This window comes from Sycon ciliatum, chromosome 12, assembly GCF_964019385.1.
Source record: "Sycon ciliatum chromosome 12, ocSycCili1.1, whole genome shotgun sequence".
In the NCBI taxonomy this organism is placed as follows: domain Eukaryota; kingdom Metazoa; phylum Porifera; class Calcarea; order Leucosolenida; family Sycettidae; genus Sycon; species Sycon ciliatum.
This window is the reverse complement of record NC_088654.1, coordinates 26,354,174-26,372,030: the sequence shown is the minus strand read 5'-3', so window position 1 is coordinate 26,372,030 and position 17,857 is coordinate 26,354,174. Positions and strand designations below refer to the sequence as shown.

The 17,857-nt window shown below is 49.4% G+C and overlaps 2 protein-coding genes across 2 annotated transcripts; one reads left to right on the top strand and one right to left on the bottom strand.

The window, feature by feature from the left end:
• Positions 1-308: 308 nt before the first annotated feature.
• Positions 309-10,644, bottom strand: LOC135827852 (protein split ends-like). Its single transcript, XM_065340283.1, has 2 exons — positions 10,291-10,644; positions 309-2,492 (listed from the first exon to the last, which is right to left on the bottom strand). The coding sequence occupies exons 1-2, from the start codon at positions 10,573-10,575 to the stop codon at positions 1,308-1,310; spliced, it is 1,470 nt and encodes a 489-aa protein (XP_065196355.1). The 5' UTR covers positions 10,576-10,644; the 3' UTR covers positions 309-1,307.
• A 391-nt stretch (positions 10,645-11,035) lies between these two features.
• LOC135828944 (MAP7 domain-containing protein 1-like) lies at positions 11,036-17,848 on the top strand. The gene is made up of 2 exons (XM_065341375.1): positions 11,036-11,478; positions 15,927-17,848. The coding sequence occupies exons 1-2, from the start codon at positions 11,188-11,190 to the stop codon at positions 17,049-17,051; spliced, it is 1,416 nt and encodes a 471-aa protein (XP_065197447.1). The 5' UTR covers positions 11,036-11,187; the 3' UTR covers positions 17,052-17,848.
• Positions 17,849-17,857: the final 9 nt, after the last annotated feature.

Genomic DNA, 17,857 nt, shown 5'->3' with positions numbered 1-17,857 from the left:
GTACAGGGAGCAACTCGACCGACCAGAGGTCTCGGCGTTAGCGTTGCAACCTGGCATCGGAAATGGACTTGCTCGAGCAACTCCGACTCGAGTCGCAATCATCGCGGCAGAAACCCCTTTGCTGTGCGTCACTGATCTGACGATGTGCCATGCTCCAGCTAATCCACAAACTAAACATACAGTCGACTCCACTTTACTCGGATATAGCAAACGTCGTCATACAGGCAAGCAAACCATTCTCCATGTCCCTGTTCGAACCCATACAAAATTGACCCTATATACACAGTTCTCGTCTATGAACTTAAAAGTTGCGACTTCGGTGGTATTATAACGAATCAAATATGGTAGGGGCCTGGGCGGCATGTATACCAAGTGCACTCATACTGTCATGGGCCACTTGCCAGTCATGACTTGCTGCTTGTATAGTGTGAGTGCATTTCTGTTACAACAAACTTCGGCTATAAAGAACTAATTCTCCTGCACAATCATGATTTTTTTACAATGATCACAGCTCACAGGCAAAGACAAAAAAAAATGCATAGTGGGAGCATTGGTGTTCGTTATATCGGAAGACTGCACATGTAAGACTGCACATGCAAGTGCACAAGTCATAGAAATCTCTGTGTACGGCAGTGGGTGAATGATGCCCGATATGTACAGCACATGCAATATTGTATCTGGCATCACTTGTTCCATTTCTATACATTTTTTCATATAATTTCCTTCATCTTTCTGTGAGAACCCGACCTACGGGACGGTGAGAAGGCAAACATGCCTGTGCAATTGGTGAAGTGAAAAAAAGTCAACAGCAACAACAACTTGCCCATACGTACACAGAAGCACAGCATGCAAGGTGGTGACCTTACACAAGCGAAACATCATGCATAAGTAAGCTTGTTGCGTTTCTCAACTCAAATGTACAACATGCGGTGACGTGAACGTGTGAACTTCACTTTGGCACCACAAAAAAAAAACATCCTTCCACCCGGCACTCCAGCTACATCTCAGAGCAGTTCTAAGAGAAACACCAACCTTAACAAGAACAAAAACACTTCCCTTACACACATGCATAATACCAACCGTTCAAGGCAAATCCTGCACGTATCATAGAACGTTTAAAACACACACGCACACACACACACACACACACACACACACACACACACACACACACACATGCATACACACACTTGTACTTGCTTGTACTTGCTCACTGCCAAAACTGGTCACGTGGGCTTCCCCAGAAGAGGGGAGAGAGCGAACACATGCACACACGCGTGTGCGCGCACCCACCCACACACACATACCTAGCTGCTACCAGCATCACCACTCGCATTCGCTCTCTCGTTGCCACATCGCTGAGAGATCTGAGCGCCGTGTTCCACCTCCTGTCTTCTCAGCTGAGACTCGTGCTCAATGCGTGCTCTTGCTCGTCGATCCTCACGATCCTCGCGTTCTTGAAGTCTTCTATCTTCCCGATCCTCTCTCGCTTTACGTCTTCTCTCTTCACGCTCTTCTCGTTCTTGCAGTCGTCTATCTTGCCGATCCTCTCTTTCTCTTTCCAAACGTGCCTCGTGTTCCCTACGCCGCTGCTCCATTTCTTCAGTCCATTTCCTCTGATCCCGGCCTCTTCGCTCCTCGAACTCAAGTTCCAGTTGACGGATAGCAAAGTTGGCTTCTGTCGGAGTGCTTCGCACAATCTGCTGCTCGAATCTTGTCGCCGGTGTCGTCTGGTTTGCTGTTACTGTTCCTTGTTCGTTGATCGGCTGCGAGAAGCTTTGATGCTGTGCGGTTGGGCACTGCATTGTCGGTATGGGGACCATGTCCGCTGCACTGTCTCCACCGCCATCATCATCGTTATCATAGTTCTCATCATAAACGCTCTGAACCTGGTCACGGTCATTGTCCACGTCAGCGCCGTCAAAAGGTCCTAGTTCAGCTAGATGACCGGTCATGCTGCGTCCAAGGAGACTCTGACTTGGAGCTGAATAGGACACTGACGCTGAGGCAGACGGCAGGGTTTCTGAGCATGAACCACAGCGTGGGGTTGAAGCAGATAGCGGCGCAGGAGTTGAAGCAGGATACAGTACGGCGGTCGTTGCAGGATGTGTCACCGAGGCTGAAGCAGAGCTTCGCGCAGCAGACCGTGGCAAGGCAGGTGAAGCCGAGCGCTGTGCCGCGGTTGAAGCGGACCGTGTGACCAGGGTGGATGCAGAGCGCGGTGCCAGGACTGATCGCGACACGGACGCCGAATGTAACGCCGAGGTTGAACACTGTGATGAGCTGGCGGCTGAATGAGAAAACGCCGGCAGGGCACATTCCTGGTCCAAGTCAATGGTAAACAAAGGAGCAGAATGCTGCTGCGGAGACGGAGGAGGCGAAGAAACTGGCGGTGGCGAGGCTCCATTCAGCGCTAGTCTTGCACCGAGGTGTGGGCTGTTCAAGAAGCAGGAGTTCCACAGAGCAAAGTTGTCCCACTTTGAAACCGCCTCCTGCAGAATATAACAATTCAAGAATCGAAAAAAAATACATTCATTGGTCTGAGGGAAAGATGCAAAGATGATGCAAAGATGCAAATGCGTGAAGAACTACGATGAACGTAGGAAGATTGAGCTTGTATTACTGATTGTGGTACTCTAATTGTTGTCTCCTCGCCGTTTATTCAAACATCTCTGCGATATTTTTTGTTTTTGGAGGGTACAATCCAACTCCTGAAAACGTTGTGTGCGGGGTATGCCTGTTTGTGCACGTGTGTCTGTTTGAGTGTGAGTGTGTGTGTGCGTGTGTGTATGTGTGTGCGTGTGTGTATGTGTGTGTGTGTGTGTGTGTGTGTGTGTGTGTGTGTGTGTATGTTTGTGTAGTCTCATTCTGATTCATTGAGACTACAGGCCCTTGCCAGCAGCTTCCTCCTAGAATCGCAGTGCGGCTTTCGGCGAGGCAGATTCTGCACGGACATGGTATTCAGCATCGATCAGCTGCTCGAGAAGACCATAAAGCATACAGGCCCATTGTACCGACTTTGGAGGTGGGGCGGCCATGGAAGGGGGGTCCAGGACCCTCCCCCGGGAAAAATTCAAGCCAATTGCAAGCATTTCCGGGCATTTGGTGCCATTTCAGTGTAACTACAATGAAAGACTTTTTGATTCTGCAACAAGCCAAGAAGACGCTACGATCGGGGACAAGAATTCTTCATTATCCTCCCCCGGGAAAAAATTCAAAAACTGATGCCAATTGCAAGCATTTTCAGGCATTTGGTGCCATTTCAGTGTAACTAGTGCAATGAAAGACTTTTTTGATTCTGCAATAAACCACGATCGGGGAAAAGGATTCTTCATTATTTGCCATGTTTGGGCTGAGCTGCGATATTCGCGCTTAGTTGCAGTGTGCTCCAAAAAAAAAAAAAAACGGCCGAAAAGGTGGGGCTGTGACGGCCTTGGCATACAGCCAAGGGCTTTTTTCTTTTTCATTGACCTGACGAAAGCCTACGGCTCCGTGCCCCGTGAGTGCCTCTAGCAGGTGCTCTCCTGTGCTGGTTTGGTTTGGTTGGTTTGGGTTTTTATTATTTCAGTTCGTTGCCTCAACAGTACTGGTGTCCCTCCCCCATGCTTGCAGTCACCTGATCTTCCCATCATGAGATGTCTGCAGTATGGCGCGTGAGTGGCACAGACGTGGATCCGTTTAGCGTCACCAACGGCTTGCGGCAAGGCTGCCCTATGGCTTCTGCCCTCTTCAACATCTTCATGTGGGTAGTCGTCATCAAGTGGCAACAGAGGGTTAAAGGAATTTCTGGCGTTGGTTTCGAGTTCAGCTACCACAAATGGTGAGTTGTCTCAAGTGGCTGGGCCATGTCGCCAGCATGGTCGACGTCCGATTACCCAAGCAGTTGCTGTTCGGCGCCCTGCCATCTCGTCGCCCGGCACATGGCCCACGTCGGCGGTGGAAAGACTGTACTGGGAAGGACCTCCACTCGCGAGACCTTGAAGCGGACAGGTACAGAGCGGTCTGTGACTCTCGCCCAGACTGGAGGTTGGCTTACACCTCGGACGCCCCAGATCCCCCGTACCAGCACCGGTGACTTGCTACACATACGCCCGGCACTTCGCACGTCAGGGCAACCTTGCCAGGCACAAGTGTACACGGCTGAAGCCGGTTTCAGAGCAGAGAGGTGCATGTCAGTGCCCTCGGCGTTACTGTGGTTCCGGAGCCACGGTGACTTGGCTGTGCATCATTGCTCCGCTTCTACCTCATGCCCAGCACCAATCGCATCAACTGCTGTTGCCACCGTTGATACTACCGCTCGAAGTTGCTGCGGTGCTCACTGGGACATCTTCAATCGTTGTTTCTGCTCAGCCCAGGGACGCAACCGAGACCGTTGTTCAAGGCGCTGTCACCGTTCAACAGCTAGAGAACGGGACAAGTTCCCGCATATATGTACCTGCTCTTGCCAGTGACCCTAGTGGTAGTGGCTCTACACGACAGGAAAGTTGTGTGTATGTGTATGTGTGTGTGTGCACATGTGTGTGTGCGGGGGGGGGGGGGTGCGTGCGTGCGTGCGTGTGTGTGTGCGGGCCACTGATCAGGTATCCTTCCGAAATGATTATCTCGGGTGGTGAGGAGCTCCATGATCGTCTGGTTCAGAGCTCATGCATTAGGTGTTGGATGAGGCATCGGTTGTCGCTGAGTGGCGGGATGCCATCGTTGTTCCAATACCTAAGAAAGGCAACTTGAAAGTTTGTGATAACTGGAGGGGTATCAGCCTTTTGGATGTTGTTGGGAAGTTGTTTGCGCGGATTCTTCAGAACCGGCTGCAGACAATCTCGGAGAAGATGCTTCCCGAGTCACAGTCTGGTTTTCGCAAGGGCAGAGGGTGTGCAGACATGATCTTTGTTGCCAGGCAATTGATTGAGAAATCTTACGAACATGACTCGCCGTTGTATGCTCTCTTGTCGATTTGCGAAAGGCATACGACTCGATCCCCCGTCCAGCGCTGTGGTGTTTGCTCCAGAGGTTTGGTGTTCCCCCAAGGATGCTCAGTATCATCAAGTCCTTGCATGAGTCGATGGAGGTGAAGGTCCGCATCGAGGGCGGTGTCACTGCTGCCATTAACGTCAACAACGGTCTGCGTCAGGGTTGTACTTTGGCACCCGTCTTGTTTAACTTGTATTTCTCTGCAGTCGTTGGGTATTGGCGCTCCATGTGCCCGGACGCTGGTGTTGAGCTGCACTACCGAGTTGGCCGAAAGTTGGTTGGAGACCGCACTGCCAAGTCCCGCCTGCAACGTGATGTCGTCACAGAGTCCCAGTTTGCGGACGATGCTGCAGTGTATGCCACCACCAAGCCGATTTTTGATCGGTGCACGGAATTGTTCATTTCGTGTGCGGCGCGGCGCGGTGGGGCCTCACGGTCAGTCTATTGAAGACCAAATGCATGACTGTCAAATCGCCCATGAATGAGCCGGTGTCTCTTGGTGCGAGCACCATCGAGGCCGTTGACAGTGTTACGTACCTTGGCAGCGTCATCCATCGGGACGGGCAGTCTTCGCATGATGTTCAGTCCCGTCTCGCCAAGGCTTCGCGTGTGTTCGGCAGTCTCCGTGTCCCGGTGTTTGAGAATCGGTCGTTATCTCTCCGCTGTCGGCACCGCGTGTACATCGCCCTTGTGCTGACGACCCTCCTGTACGGAGAAGAGACGTGGACGCCGAAAGCACCGGACCTGCGCTCTCTCAACACCTTTCATCACCAGTGTGTTCGCATCATCGTTGGCGTATCCAGGTGGGACCAGTGGGACAACCGCGTCACCTCGGTTACCATGGCCCGAACCCTCGGCATTGACTGTGACGTCGCGGACATCATCCGGGAATATCGACTGCGTTGGCTTGGCCATGTTGGCCGGATGAACGACGACCGCATGCCGAAGCGAGTTTTGTTTGGGGAGCTCCCTGCAACACGCCCTCGCCATGGTCCACGCAAGCGGTGGCGTGACATCATCGTGGATGATCTCCGCTCCATCAGCCCCCCAGTGCCTTCTGACTGCTGGTTTGATGCTGCCCATGATCGCTCTGCCTGGAGGCAGATTGCTCATCGTCGTCCTCCCGCCCGTGCTCCTCCTGATCCTGACTCTGGCTTCCGCTGCGCATGTGGAAAGGTCTGCCGTCGTCCCGGGGACCTCAAGCGCCACGCTCCGTACTGCAAAGCTAGCGGATAGTCCCTTCGCTATCATTGCCATCGGCAATGGGCACGTTCAAGGTGTGTATGTGTGTCTACCACCCCGTCCTCTCCTCTTCTGCCTTGATTTTTCTCTCTCTCTAATACTCAACAGAAATCATTATTCTTTTTCACAGATGTCTTGAAGTGATCAGCATTTTTCTACACTTTCATTGATTTGGTCAACGGTCACGCAAAGAGTGGTCAGGCTTCCCGTCTACTGACAGTACCGTTTTACCTGGTCCTTCAGTCAGATCCACAATTCAGTGTGTTGGCAATGTGTACTGGAACTGCCTGCCGCCCGATGTACCCCCCCCCCCCCCCCCCCCCCCCCCCCCGCCCCCACCCACCCCCCCCCCCCCCCCCGCCACATATGGCACCTTTTGTTCCACTGGTCTAGGTAGTTACGGGCGCACCCATATTTGCCATAGCTACTGCCCTGGCCCTTCATCTAGCACTCTCTCCCTCTCTGTCTCTCTCTGTCTCTCTCTCTGTCTCTCTCTGTCTCTCTCTCTCTGTCTCTCTCTCTCTCTCTCTCTCTCTCTCTCTCTCTCTCTCTCTCTCTCTCTCTCTCTCTCTCTCTCTCTCTCTCACACACACACACACACACACACACACTCTCTTACCCTCCCTTTCTCTCTCTCTCTTTCTCACTCACTCACTCACTCACTCACTCTCTCTCTCTCTCTTTCTCTCTCTCTCTCTCTCTCTCTCTCACTCTCTCTCTGTCTCTCTCTGTCTCTCTCTGTCTCTCTCTGTCTCTCTCTGTCTCTCTCTGTCTCTCTCTCTGTCTCTCTCTGTCTCTCTCTCTCTCTCTCTCTCTCTCTCTCTCTCTCTCTCTCTCTCTCTCTCTCTCTCTCTCTCTCTCTCTCTCTCTCTCTCTCTCTCCTCTCTCTCTCTCTCTCTCTCTCTCTCTCTCTCTCTCTCTCTCTCTCTCTTCTCTCTCTCTCTCTCTCTCTCTTGTTGTCACAATGTAGTCTTTCGTTTCTCTTTCTCTCTATTTTCCCCCAATAAATGCTGGCCCTATTACCTACCTTGTCCGTGTTTAAAAGAGTAAAATATTTCAGACTGCGCAATCACTAGTACACATACTAACAACAACCAGCGAGGTATTTAATAGTGTTGAAACGAGCGTACCTATAACAAACGAGCGATCAGTTCCACTAACGAGCAAGCTATCGAGCGATCTCACGAGTTTCATTGATGTGGCAAATATGATTATTTTTTTGAATAATTTTTTTTCTAAGTTCGATTTTTTTCAGCTGGTTCAAATTATCACCGCCGGCTTTTGGGTTTGCTGCTGCTTCACTTCGGACTGCTGTTTGGTGTCGAGATGTCTTTTCAGCGCGGTCGTGGATTAGCCTTTGTAATAATAGACCGTTTTGCAAAGATTGCAAGTAGCCCTGGTCTTCGCTGCATCGCGGGAGAAAACTTCCAAACGACTGAGCGTAACTTTCACTCGAATGGAGAGGTGACTGAAGCATATCCTGCGACAGGTCAGCAGATGCGGAACAAGACATCAGTAGAGTCCACCAAAGCTGCCACGACAACTGAAACAACTCAAGTGTCGTGCAGGCATACAGTCACCTGTAACTGCGAGTGATTTTCACTTTGCGAGGGACTGGACTCTCGATCCACCAGGGAGTCATAAAATATTTTTACGACTCCCCGGTCGACATGTACTGCCATGTGTACGGAGTACGGTGTTCGTTAGTGCAAACGAGCTGGCCGCACAAACGAGCCGAGTTTCTGGCGAGCGAGCTAACGAGTATCCGGTGAGATCGTTTCAACACTAGTATTTAACCTCTTCGTATTTTCCTGCCTGTTCCTAGCACGTCTACCAATAACTGCACATTCTGCAATATTTTACTCTACTTCACCATTTCCTAGGGATGCGGTAACCTTGGCCGCCAAGTCTCACGCGAGCCGTGAATTTAATTTTTTTGAACAGGTGATTTCTTTTTAGGGCTGGAACAATTATACCGATAACTCGCATATCGATCGTTAAGAGTGCAATCGATAATCGTTAGCGTTCAAAACGAGTGCTAACGATTTATTATGCCTGCATATCAGTGACAGTATTCTAGCCCTTGCACTCCATCCGATAGTGAATACGAGTACTATCAAGCGCGGTAAGTTTGATTTGTGACTTTGAAAGAGATCGGGAGAGAATACTTTGTCTGCTTGGTTCATTTGTGTGAGAGGTCGGAGATAAGAGCTTCCCAGAGGGTGATGACAAGATTCTTTGCTCTAGCAACAACATGAAATTCTCTAGTTCATGTTGATAATACCAGCCAGATTTCCACAGATGTCAACAGTGCGGTGCCACAAATTTCTAAAGTAGCAAAGGGATCATGGAATTTCCTCATAAACTGGTATACGAGGTACGCGAGTAGAGCCGACAAGAATCTATAAAACCAATATATCGATCGTTAATGATATTGGTTGATCGTTAGGAGCTATTGAATGATCGTTTCAGCCCTACTTCTTTTTAACGATTTTTGTCTCATTGAGTATGGGATTGTGGCAGTCTTTGAGTTTCAACGCTAGGCTACACGTAAGCCTATGGCTAAATTATGCCAATGCTCTATCTTCTTCTTCGTCAACCACTCCGGACTCTGCTAACTCACCAATTCCGTCCTTTCTCCCGCATATGGCCCAATATCTGAGAAAATCGACCTTCGGGGCTGTTTTGGTGAAATTGATTTTTTTATTGCAAATTGATGTCTTGCCTTTGTAGAGTATTGTGACTTCGTTTCACGGCCATCAGACCAATATTGACCATGTAGAAATGCATTTTACAGCCAGGAGTCATGTTAATGAATTGTTCTTTTTTACAATTTTGAAAGATCAGTGTGTTTGGAGCCACCAAAAATTGTTTCCATGTGATATCAATAGCCAGCTAATATACTATGGTAAAGTGTTTTGACTGTTCAGGTACTTCATTTCCAGCATTCCGTGACTTTATTGAGGTTGTGTAGTTGCAACAGCAGCAATAGCAGCATTAGAAGGAGAGGTGATTTATCTGTTCTCCTGGTGATGGACATGCTTGACAGGATTGTCTGCAACAGATTGTGACGGAACACCATGATACATGTAACAGCATTCACATACTTATTGTGAAGGAGTCAAACAGAGCAAATGCGTCCAGATTCGCCTTGTTGCACTTTGTGGAGACTGACCATTTCCAAACATCAGTAACACAGCCTGACAAGCGTTTCACACCACCAACTCAAAAGTAACTGAATGTTACTGGAGATTGCCCAGCCTCATGTGCTCCGTGATGGTCTGATTCGCCATTATTAGCTCGAGTATCGAGCTTGCCATCCAAAACATTTTAGGATCATCGTCGCAAAGAAAACTCGCATCATTTCGTGCTGTTTTAGCAGGTCTGGCGTGACACTCAGGAAACAGTTCTGCCACTCGGGCAAGGGCGCCCAGCGACCTTGCAAGCGGCGTACCCTCAGGAATCCACCTGGTTGTCCTTGCCAGGAGCTGTAGCAGCTATCGCTGAGGCAGACTGTGGTAGGCCTTGATCATTCTCATCCAGGCCAAGTCCTCATCATCGTCGCCCCCGACAGGTAAGTACCGCGTGTCACTTGCGATCGATTCGCCTAACATGCGCTCTCAGAACTAGAAGCGCTGTCGCCGCTTGACAGGATATCCACAAAGAACGATGCATCACCGTCCATGGGATCGCGGCTGCTGTGCTCCGTGAGCCCAATAACCAACTGACACAAGAATCGCCTTCAATTTTCTTCCGCCATTGTCGTCTCTGCACTTTGCTTTGACGGAATCGATTTTTTGCGAACAAATTTGTTTTTAGTGTTTTCTCAAAAAAAACGCGTAGCCCCGAAGGTCGAAAGTCTCAGATATCGGGCCATATGTGCTTTCCCGACTAAGACTCGGTGGACCAGTGTTCGGATGAGCCTCACAGACCCCATCCCGCGCCCCCTTGCCTCCTATCTCATGTCGACGTCAACCCCTTCCCTGTCCAAGATCTCTCTAGACGATGTGGGTACAGCTGTGCATGTGCACAAGTGCGTGAAAAAACAAACTATTAAAAAACATTCTTTTGTTCTCTCACCTTCACTTCTTCAGGGTCGACGACGCATTTTCCTGATTGGCTTCCAATTCTCATAGCGGCGTACAGGTGCTTCGCCTTCTTCCTCAGCGAGTCCAGCTTGTGCCTGCAGTTGACCAGCGAGAGTCTGGGCCAATTTCTCTCCTTGCACATGTCGTTCATTAGCGTGCACGCGATTTGCAGCTTATGATCTCGAGTCCGCGATTGTCCGCCGCTCACCTCGAACACCATGTGGCAGATGTTGATGAAGTTGACCTCCATGTCTCTCGAGAATATCCGTGGCGGCATGGCGTCGAACAGTTCGCCAGGGCAAGGACGGAATCTACTAACAGCAACACTAACTCAAACACTGCTTCATCCGGTATCCTGCAATCTAAAAATTTTGTTGAACGAGCGCCATTCAAATGTGCGGCGACATGACAATACACGTAGTAGTGACGTAGTAGTATGTGGCGGTAGCGACTTCAATCACGTGACCAAAATAAAAGATTTCTGCTAGAAATCCTTCATATCGATCGATCGCACGAATGCCGCCGCCGCGCCGTGGATCATTGACTAGCGTCCAGGGAGCCCTACACATAATAAACCTGCTAGCTGCTAGCGTCTAGTCTAGCGACCAGATCGCACTGCCGCAGCATGCACGACGCACAGTCAGGGACTACAGTCTCAGTCATAGACTCGACTACTACTAGTGTCTACACTGACTACAGTCGATAGCACTGCTAGCTACAAGACGTAGATCTAGACTACAGCTAGTTAGCCGCGCGTTTTCCTTTATCACTCTTGACGGGCACGGGATACGAATGAACCGTGCGAACAAGAAACGCGTATTTCCCAGGCCAGTGCCCGGACGGGAGACGTTTTCTTCGTATCGTTTTGTGACAACGTTTGGCCGCGATCATGCCGGTGAGGCTTTTCACGGAAGAGATGGAGGGTAAATTCATGAGCATTTGGCACATGGTGCTAAATGAGGCGAGTGAGGCCGGGCAGGCGCGGACTCGAGAATACAACTTGCAGCTTGCGTGCACGCAAATGAATGAGATTTGCAAGGAGAAGCGATGGCCCAAGCTATCGATGGACAACTGCAAGCATAAGCTGGACACTATGAAGAAAAAGGCGAAGTTGACGTACGAAAAAATGAGAATCAGAGAGCAAACAGGAAAACTGGTCATCGACCCTCAAGACTTGAAGGTGAGACAAGACAACAATAATAATTATGTACTACAACAATAGTCATAATTATACATTACGTCATTAGTTCTGTCACTTCTGTGATTTCATTATTTTGCTTGTAGTCCATCGGCCAAGTCTCAAAATCGAAAGTGGTGATGCACTGAGCTTCCAACTAAACGCGACCATACCCAGCACGTAGAGAATATATCAGAAAACACTATTCCGTTTGTTGGACGTGCCGAATTCAGTCCAGGGCGTCGATACGAAGCGTTCTTCGTCGCCGAGTTTTTTACTGTGCGCTCCATTTGAGAGTGCGCAGAGTTCTGATCGAGAGTTTTTTGAGCAGATTTTCAAATTTTTGAGGCTGTCAGCTGACAGCTGTCAACCCTAAATGGCACTTAGTATGTGACAGGCAATAGGTTTTGGTGCCTCCGTATGCCTTCTAATAAGTTCTATCTTCCTTCGTTTCAATTCGCTGCTTCGCCCACCACCTCAGGAGGTGACAGCGTACCTGCACTAGTCAGCTCTCGCTAACCCTGTCTCTCTTTCTCCGTCTTAGCGCTCGTTATTCGTGTCCTTCTGCTGGGGCGAGCTTGATACTGTTGTGTCGTAGTTTTTAGACAATAGTGGCTGTTGTTCGCGTGACGATCAGGATTTATGGAGAAAGACGACGACTCGCCAAGTTCCCATGCAGCCACAGACGGCGTAGCAATTCTTACCGCCAACCCTTCGAGCAACGGAACCGGCCTGAGTTGGAAATCGTGTCTGTGTAATTGTGCCACGATACGGATGAAACACACAGGCTCACATGTGACGAGATGAAGATAATCTCAACAGGCTGACAGAAATCCAACAGGCTCACGGGAACGCTGCAGTTATGGTCGGAGACGCGGAGTTATTTAGTCACTGGTAAATGTTGCATCGAGTGCTGTGTGCTCTAACACAATTGTAAAAATCATGAAAAAGCGAAAATAATGCAATGGTGGGGCTGAGTGGTGTTCTTTGGAGGAGACGTCGCTGTCTCAGTATTCAACGCCGGACCCTGTATTTCAAGTCTGTGGTCATGCTCGATCATAAGTTCCTGTATGGCTCCAGTGCCTTCTCAGCATTGTTGGCGGGTAAGCACCTGGATCGTGTCCAAGTACTGCGGCTCTGGTGGCTTGAGGGATGTACGGGTGCTCGCCGTGCACCCCTGCCGGCAATCTGCTAGTGAAGCTTGGTACCTACTGTGTCTGGGAGATTTTCATCCAGAAGCTGATCTTCCTAGGCTGGAGCTGCTGCTACTCCTGTGCTAGCCCTCAACCACTGGCGCTCCTACTCGGCTCCAGTGTGGGCCATTAACCACCCTGCCCGATTTCGCACTGTTGCTATTCCACACCGTCAGCATTTAACTCTGAGGTCAGACCTTGATCCCTCCCACCATATGCTATCTGTCTGTCTGCCTCTCTTTCACACACAGATGTGCGCGCATACACACACACACACACACACATGCACACACAGTGACACAAACATACACATAGCCAACTTTTCTGTGTTTGGTGATCATCATCTGTTTTCTGATGTGCAAGCTCACCTCTGATGCCGATTACTTCCTTGCTTAGACCCAGTCTGCTCTCCCTTCACTCGCTTGTAAATCCTACTTGGAGCAATAAGGTTGTGTCACTGCTCCTACTGATGTCATTGTTGTGAAAGCAATATGATCGCCATTGGTGGTAATTTTCCACCGTGCATGAATCATTAACAATCATCATCTATGTGTCACGGCCTAACCATCCTCGTAACTCCCCTCATCGTGACTAGTGCTGTACCGTTGAAACCTACTTTGCTTCAGTGTATATTCGCTCCAAAGCTCTTGTTTTGTTGCATAGTGATCTGACGCAGTGTGCTATAGCCTATCGGGTAATATGGATAAGATTAGTACAGTCGGCATCGCCTATCGAGTGACCAGGTACATGTATAAGGATACTACATGTATACCGGCTTAACGATATCGGAACACAAATAGCACTATGTGTGCAATATTCCTTTCTAAGCTCACGCTGTGCGGTGCAGATAGGTCATGTGTCGTTGCCAACTTGCCGCATGTGCATGTGCAGCAGGAAGACACCACATGTCGACTACTACTTATACTGTGCAGCATTGTGTGCTTACATGCATCTACGGCCTTGTGGATGCAATTGAGTCTCACACACATGTACATGAAATATTGCGTGTAGTGCGGCATCAGTTAACATACAGTGGCTAAATATTTTTCTCGCAATAATGACCGTATTCACCACAAGTGTTTTTATGTCCAGAGCCAACTCAAGTCCTGTATTATTTATGACCATGACAACAAGACTTCCGGGCTGAAATTCTTCTATGACAGGCATGAACACTTGCCTTACAATTGTTCGTGATTGTACGAAGTACATATTCGCTGTTGCATCAATTTTGCACCATTTACATTGTAGTGCCACTAGTGGTATCACCTGCATGCGTATTGAGTCAAACAAGGTTACCTCTGTATAATTATGCTTATCGTGGCTATCAAGAGCTTCGATGCAAATTCCCAGCTGACGAATGGTGTCCAGCTTGTGTTCAGCTCAGCTGGCACTCACAACTCATAATAATTGCGTTCTAGACGCCAGATGAGATGTTTCAGCTACAATGTAGACACAACGTCCGTGTTCAAGAAAGCCGTCACTTCATCTTCTGTCCATCCTCAATAGCACGTTCAAGCAAATACATCTGAAACACAGTAGCGACAATCCGACAGCGGCGACACGCCGTCTTCTCCGAATGAGCTTCTACTGTTCTAATTCAGATTCCCCCAAAAATGTCAAAATAAATAATAGATTTCCACCAAGCTCGCTAGAATCTTGCGAACCGTCAACATGCAGGCATTTCAAGTGTTCGAGCGTGCGTAGATTCTGCTCAGCGGCTCAAGAACATTCGCCAAGCGAAAAAAAAGTCGAGGAGAAAGATGTAATGGTGGACGAAATTACGAAAATCGGAAGAAGGTATTCGACCCAGTTCGACTATCCTGGACTGGATTGGCAACGTCCAACAAACGGATTCGTATTCTATGGGGTCTCATGAGCTAGTGTGCCAAAGGGCGTTTAGTTGGAGCTTCAGTGCATCACCTTCGCCGAAAGAGGCTCTTTCTGAGATTTGGCCGATGGACTATTGCGGTACTCGCTGGATTAGTGCCGTGGGGCACTATTTTTTCAATGTCCATCACAGATGGGGGTCACTATGCAAAAGAGGGGCACTGTTGAAGAGAGGGCACTATTCAAGGGAGGGCTCTATTGTTTCAATGCTCATACCTTTACGTTGTCCCGCATAAAAGCAAAGAAGGCAAAGAAAAACAGAGCCTAAAGTTAACTGTAAACTATCAACGACTCAACAGAAAGGGCGACAAGAAGTGTGATTTTGATCCTGAACCACCAGTGGAGTGGCATGGACAAGAACATTAGCAAAAGAACGCCAAATGTGCACATGCGCTTGGTTACAAACCCGGGGGAGGGGGCACTATCCAAGAGAGCGCTCTATTTTTTCACTGGCTCTTAGAGACTGGGGCTCTATTTGAGATAGCACTATTCAAGAGAGGGCTCAAATCGCGCAAGTACGGTATATGCGCACGCTATTCCTTCTCTCAAACTTGTAGGATACGTATGGTACACATTCATTTTTGTATTTTGCATGTTTTTGTCGGAGGAAAGAAAGATTTTGATTACCGTGTAAAGCGAGTCTCGCATTGACCACACACACACACACACACACACACACACACACACACACACACACACACACACACACACACACACACTACTACTACTACTACTACTACTACTACTACTACTACTACTACTACTGTAGCTTGGTTGCCACAAGGGCCACACCACTCCGAAAGGAGCCAGAGACACACACACACACACAGATGCACACGCACACACAGATGCACACACACACACGCACCATTGGCGATCAGATTGTGGACACGGTTTAGTCTTCGCCAGTAACATATACCGGTAAGTGTTATGTTCGCCTTCAGACAAACACCCATACACAACAGTGAGTATCGCTGGAAGCAGCAGCAGCTTTGCAGGATTCATTGTCCCAACTCTGAATCACATACGTTTGGTGGGGACGTGCACGAGATGTGGTACATGACGTCACTATGACGTCACTCAAAAATATCAAAAGAGTAGTAATATTTCCACTAAATCTCTCCCAGAGAGTGCCGGGCAGACTAAGGTGCATGTGGCTTCGAGGTCCAGATAAGAGAGATATAAGCGTGCTCTTTCTATCTCTTGTTCTCTCTCACACACACGCACACACAAAGACACATAAGGACAAACACACACACACACACACACACACACACACACACACACACACACACATATGATCATGTGAACTAAGTCACAGAGGCCGTATTTTTTCTCTCTCTCTCGATGCTGTACATTTATCTTCTGCAGTATGCGATCTCAAAGTGGGCAAACTTCGCTATCTGGAATGCCTGCTTCCTGGAAGACCCACGGCTTGGCGCTGCGTGTGCAACCGCAAATGGTGTGCTGTCGTCTGTGGCATCGCCTCCGCCATCTCCATCTCCAGCATCCCCGCCTCCGCTCTCTGCCTCATCATTTGCCCTTGCATTCGACCCAGCGTGTGCTCTGGCTGCTCTATCAGACTCAGCCACGTCATCCTCAGCAGCAGCATTATCTGCCAGGGCATCAGCGAGGCCGTCGGCGTTATCAACAAGTCCGTCGACTACGTCTGCATTGCATTCAGTCTCTGCTTCGGCAGCGCCAGCGGGGTCCACTTCGACCTTGCGTTCGGTGTCCGAGTCGCGGCCGGTCTTGGCACCGCGCTCCGCATCCGCCCTGGCAACACGTTCCGCTTCCACCGCGGCACTGCGCTCGGCTTCATCTGCCGCACCGATTTCTGCTTCTGCATCCGCACACCTGTCAGCATCAGCACCGGTAGCGTGTTCTGCATCAACCCTATCCATGTGTTCTACCCCAGCCTCGGCACCCCCGCAGTCAGCTCAAAGTCAGAGTGTCCTTGGACGCAGCATGACCAGTCATCTAGCTGAACTAGGACCTGACGTGGACGATGACCGTGACCAGGTTCAGAGTGTTTATGATGAGAACTATGATAACGATGATGATGATGATGGCGGTGGAGACAGTGCAGCGCATATGGCCACCATGCCGAACCAAATGACACGGAGAGCAAGATCTGAGCCAGCAGACAGGCAGTCGGACCAAAGTGCATACAGCGCTCTGGCCAATGCTAATGCTAGTATTGCGATACGGCGACTGGAGCTTGAATCCGAGGAACGACGCGAGCGGGAGCAGCGGAAATGGAAAGAAAGGATGGAGCAGCGACGTATGGAGCACGATGCCCGGATGGAAAGGGAAAGAGAGGAGCGGCAAGACAAACGAGTTCGAGAACGAGAAGATCGTGAGGAGCGACGATCAAGAGTACGGCGAGAGCATGATTCCCTGCTGAGAAAGCAGGAGAAAGAACACAGTGCGCAGCTTGCCCAACGATTTAGCAGTGAGAGAGAGAATGGGACTGGTGATGATGGTAGCTGTTAGGTATGTGTGTGTATGTGTGCACGCGTATGTGCGCACACGTGTGTGTGTGTGTGTGTGTGTGCGTGCGTGTGTGAGAGTTGGGGTATGTTTTTTCGTTCCATGGATGTTGTCGCTGTTGCTGCTGCTGCTGCTGTTGTTGTTGTTGTTCTCCATTCTATGTAGGCATGAGCACTTTTGCAAAAATGGAAATAATGTGACTTGCCTGGCTTTTATTCATACTTGTGTGTAGGAAGCTAGCCTGGAACCTCTCTGTTTTGTGTGCTGGAAGTGTTTTCGTTCTTGTCAGCATTATCATGACGAGACAGTTTTGCCCGGTGTTGGTGCATTCAGGACTATTCTCATATGGAACAACTTACTTCTTGAAGTAGTTGCCGCACTGAAGTCTTGACTAGCTGTAAAATGGTGGATAGTGCTATCAGTGCCTAGTGTTTGTGATTGTAATGGTTCAATGACTGTGTGCACTGGTACCGCCATTCCGTCCATTTCTAATGTCGTCACCGGTTCCGACTCTAGCTAGCCCGTTTCATGTGACAGCTATCGCCGCTTTGCTAGGGCCTGTGCCCATACCGGTTACCATGGTTACATGTGTTGCATTACCTGTGCTACCGCTTAGCTTAGGAGCTGCATGTGTTCCTTGATCACTGGGCATGGTGGTGTCCCTGCGCATGCGGAAATGCATGTACAGCACAGCCCGGCTCCGGCCGATTCACTCACGCGAACAATGATTTTTGTTAACTACTGGCTATTTTGACCACATGTGTAACATCACGATAACAGTGTCATTTTTATACATTGTACCGCATGTG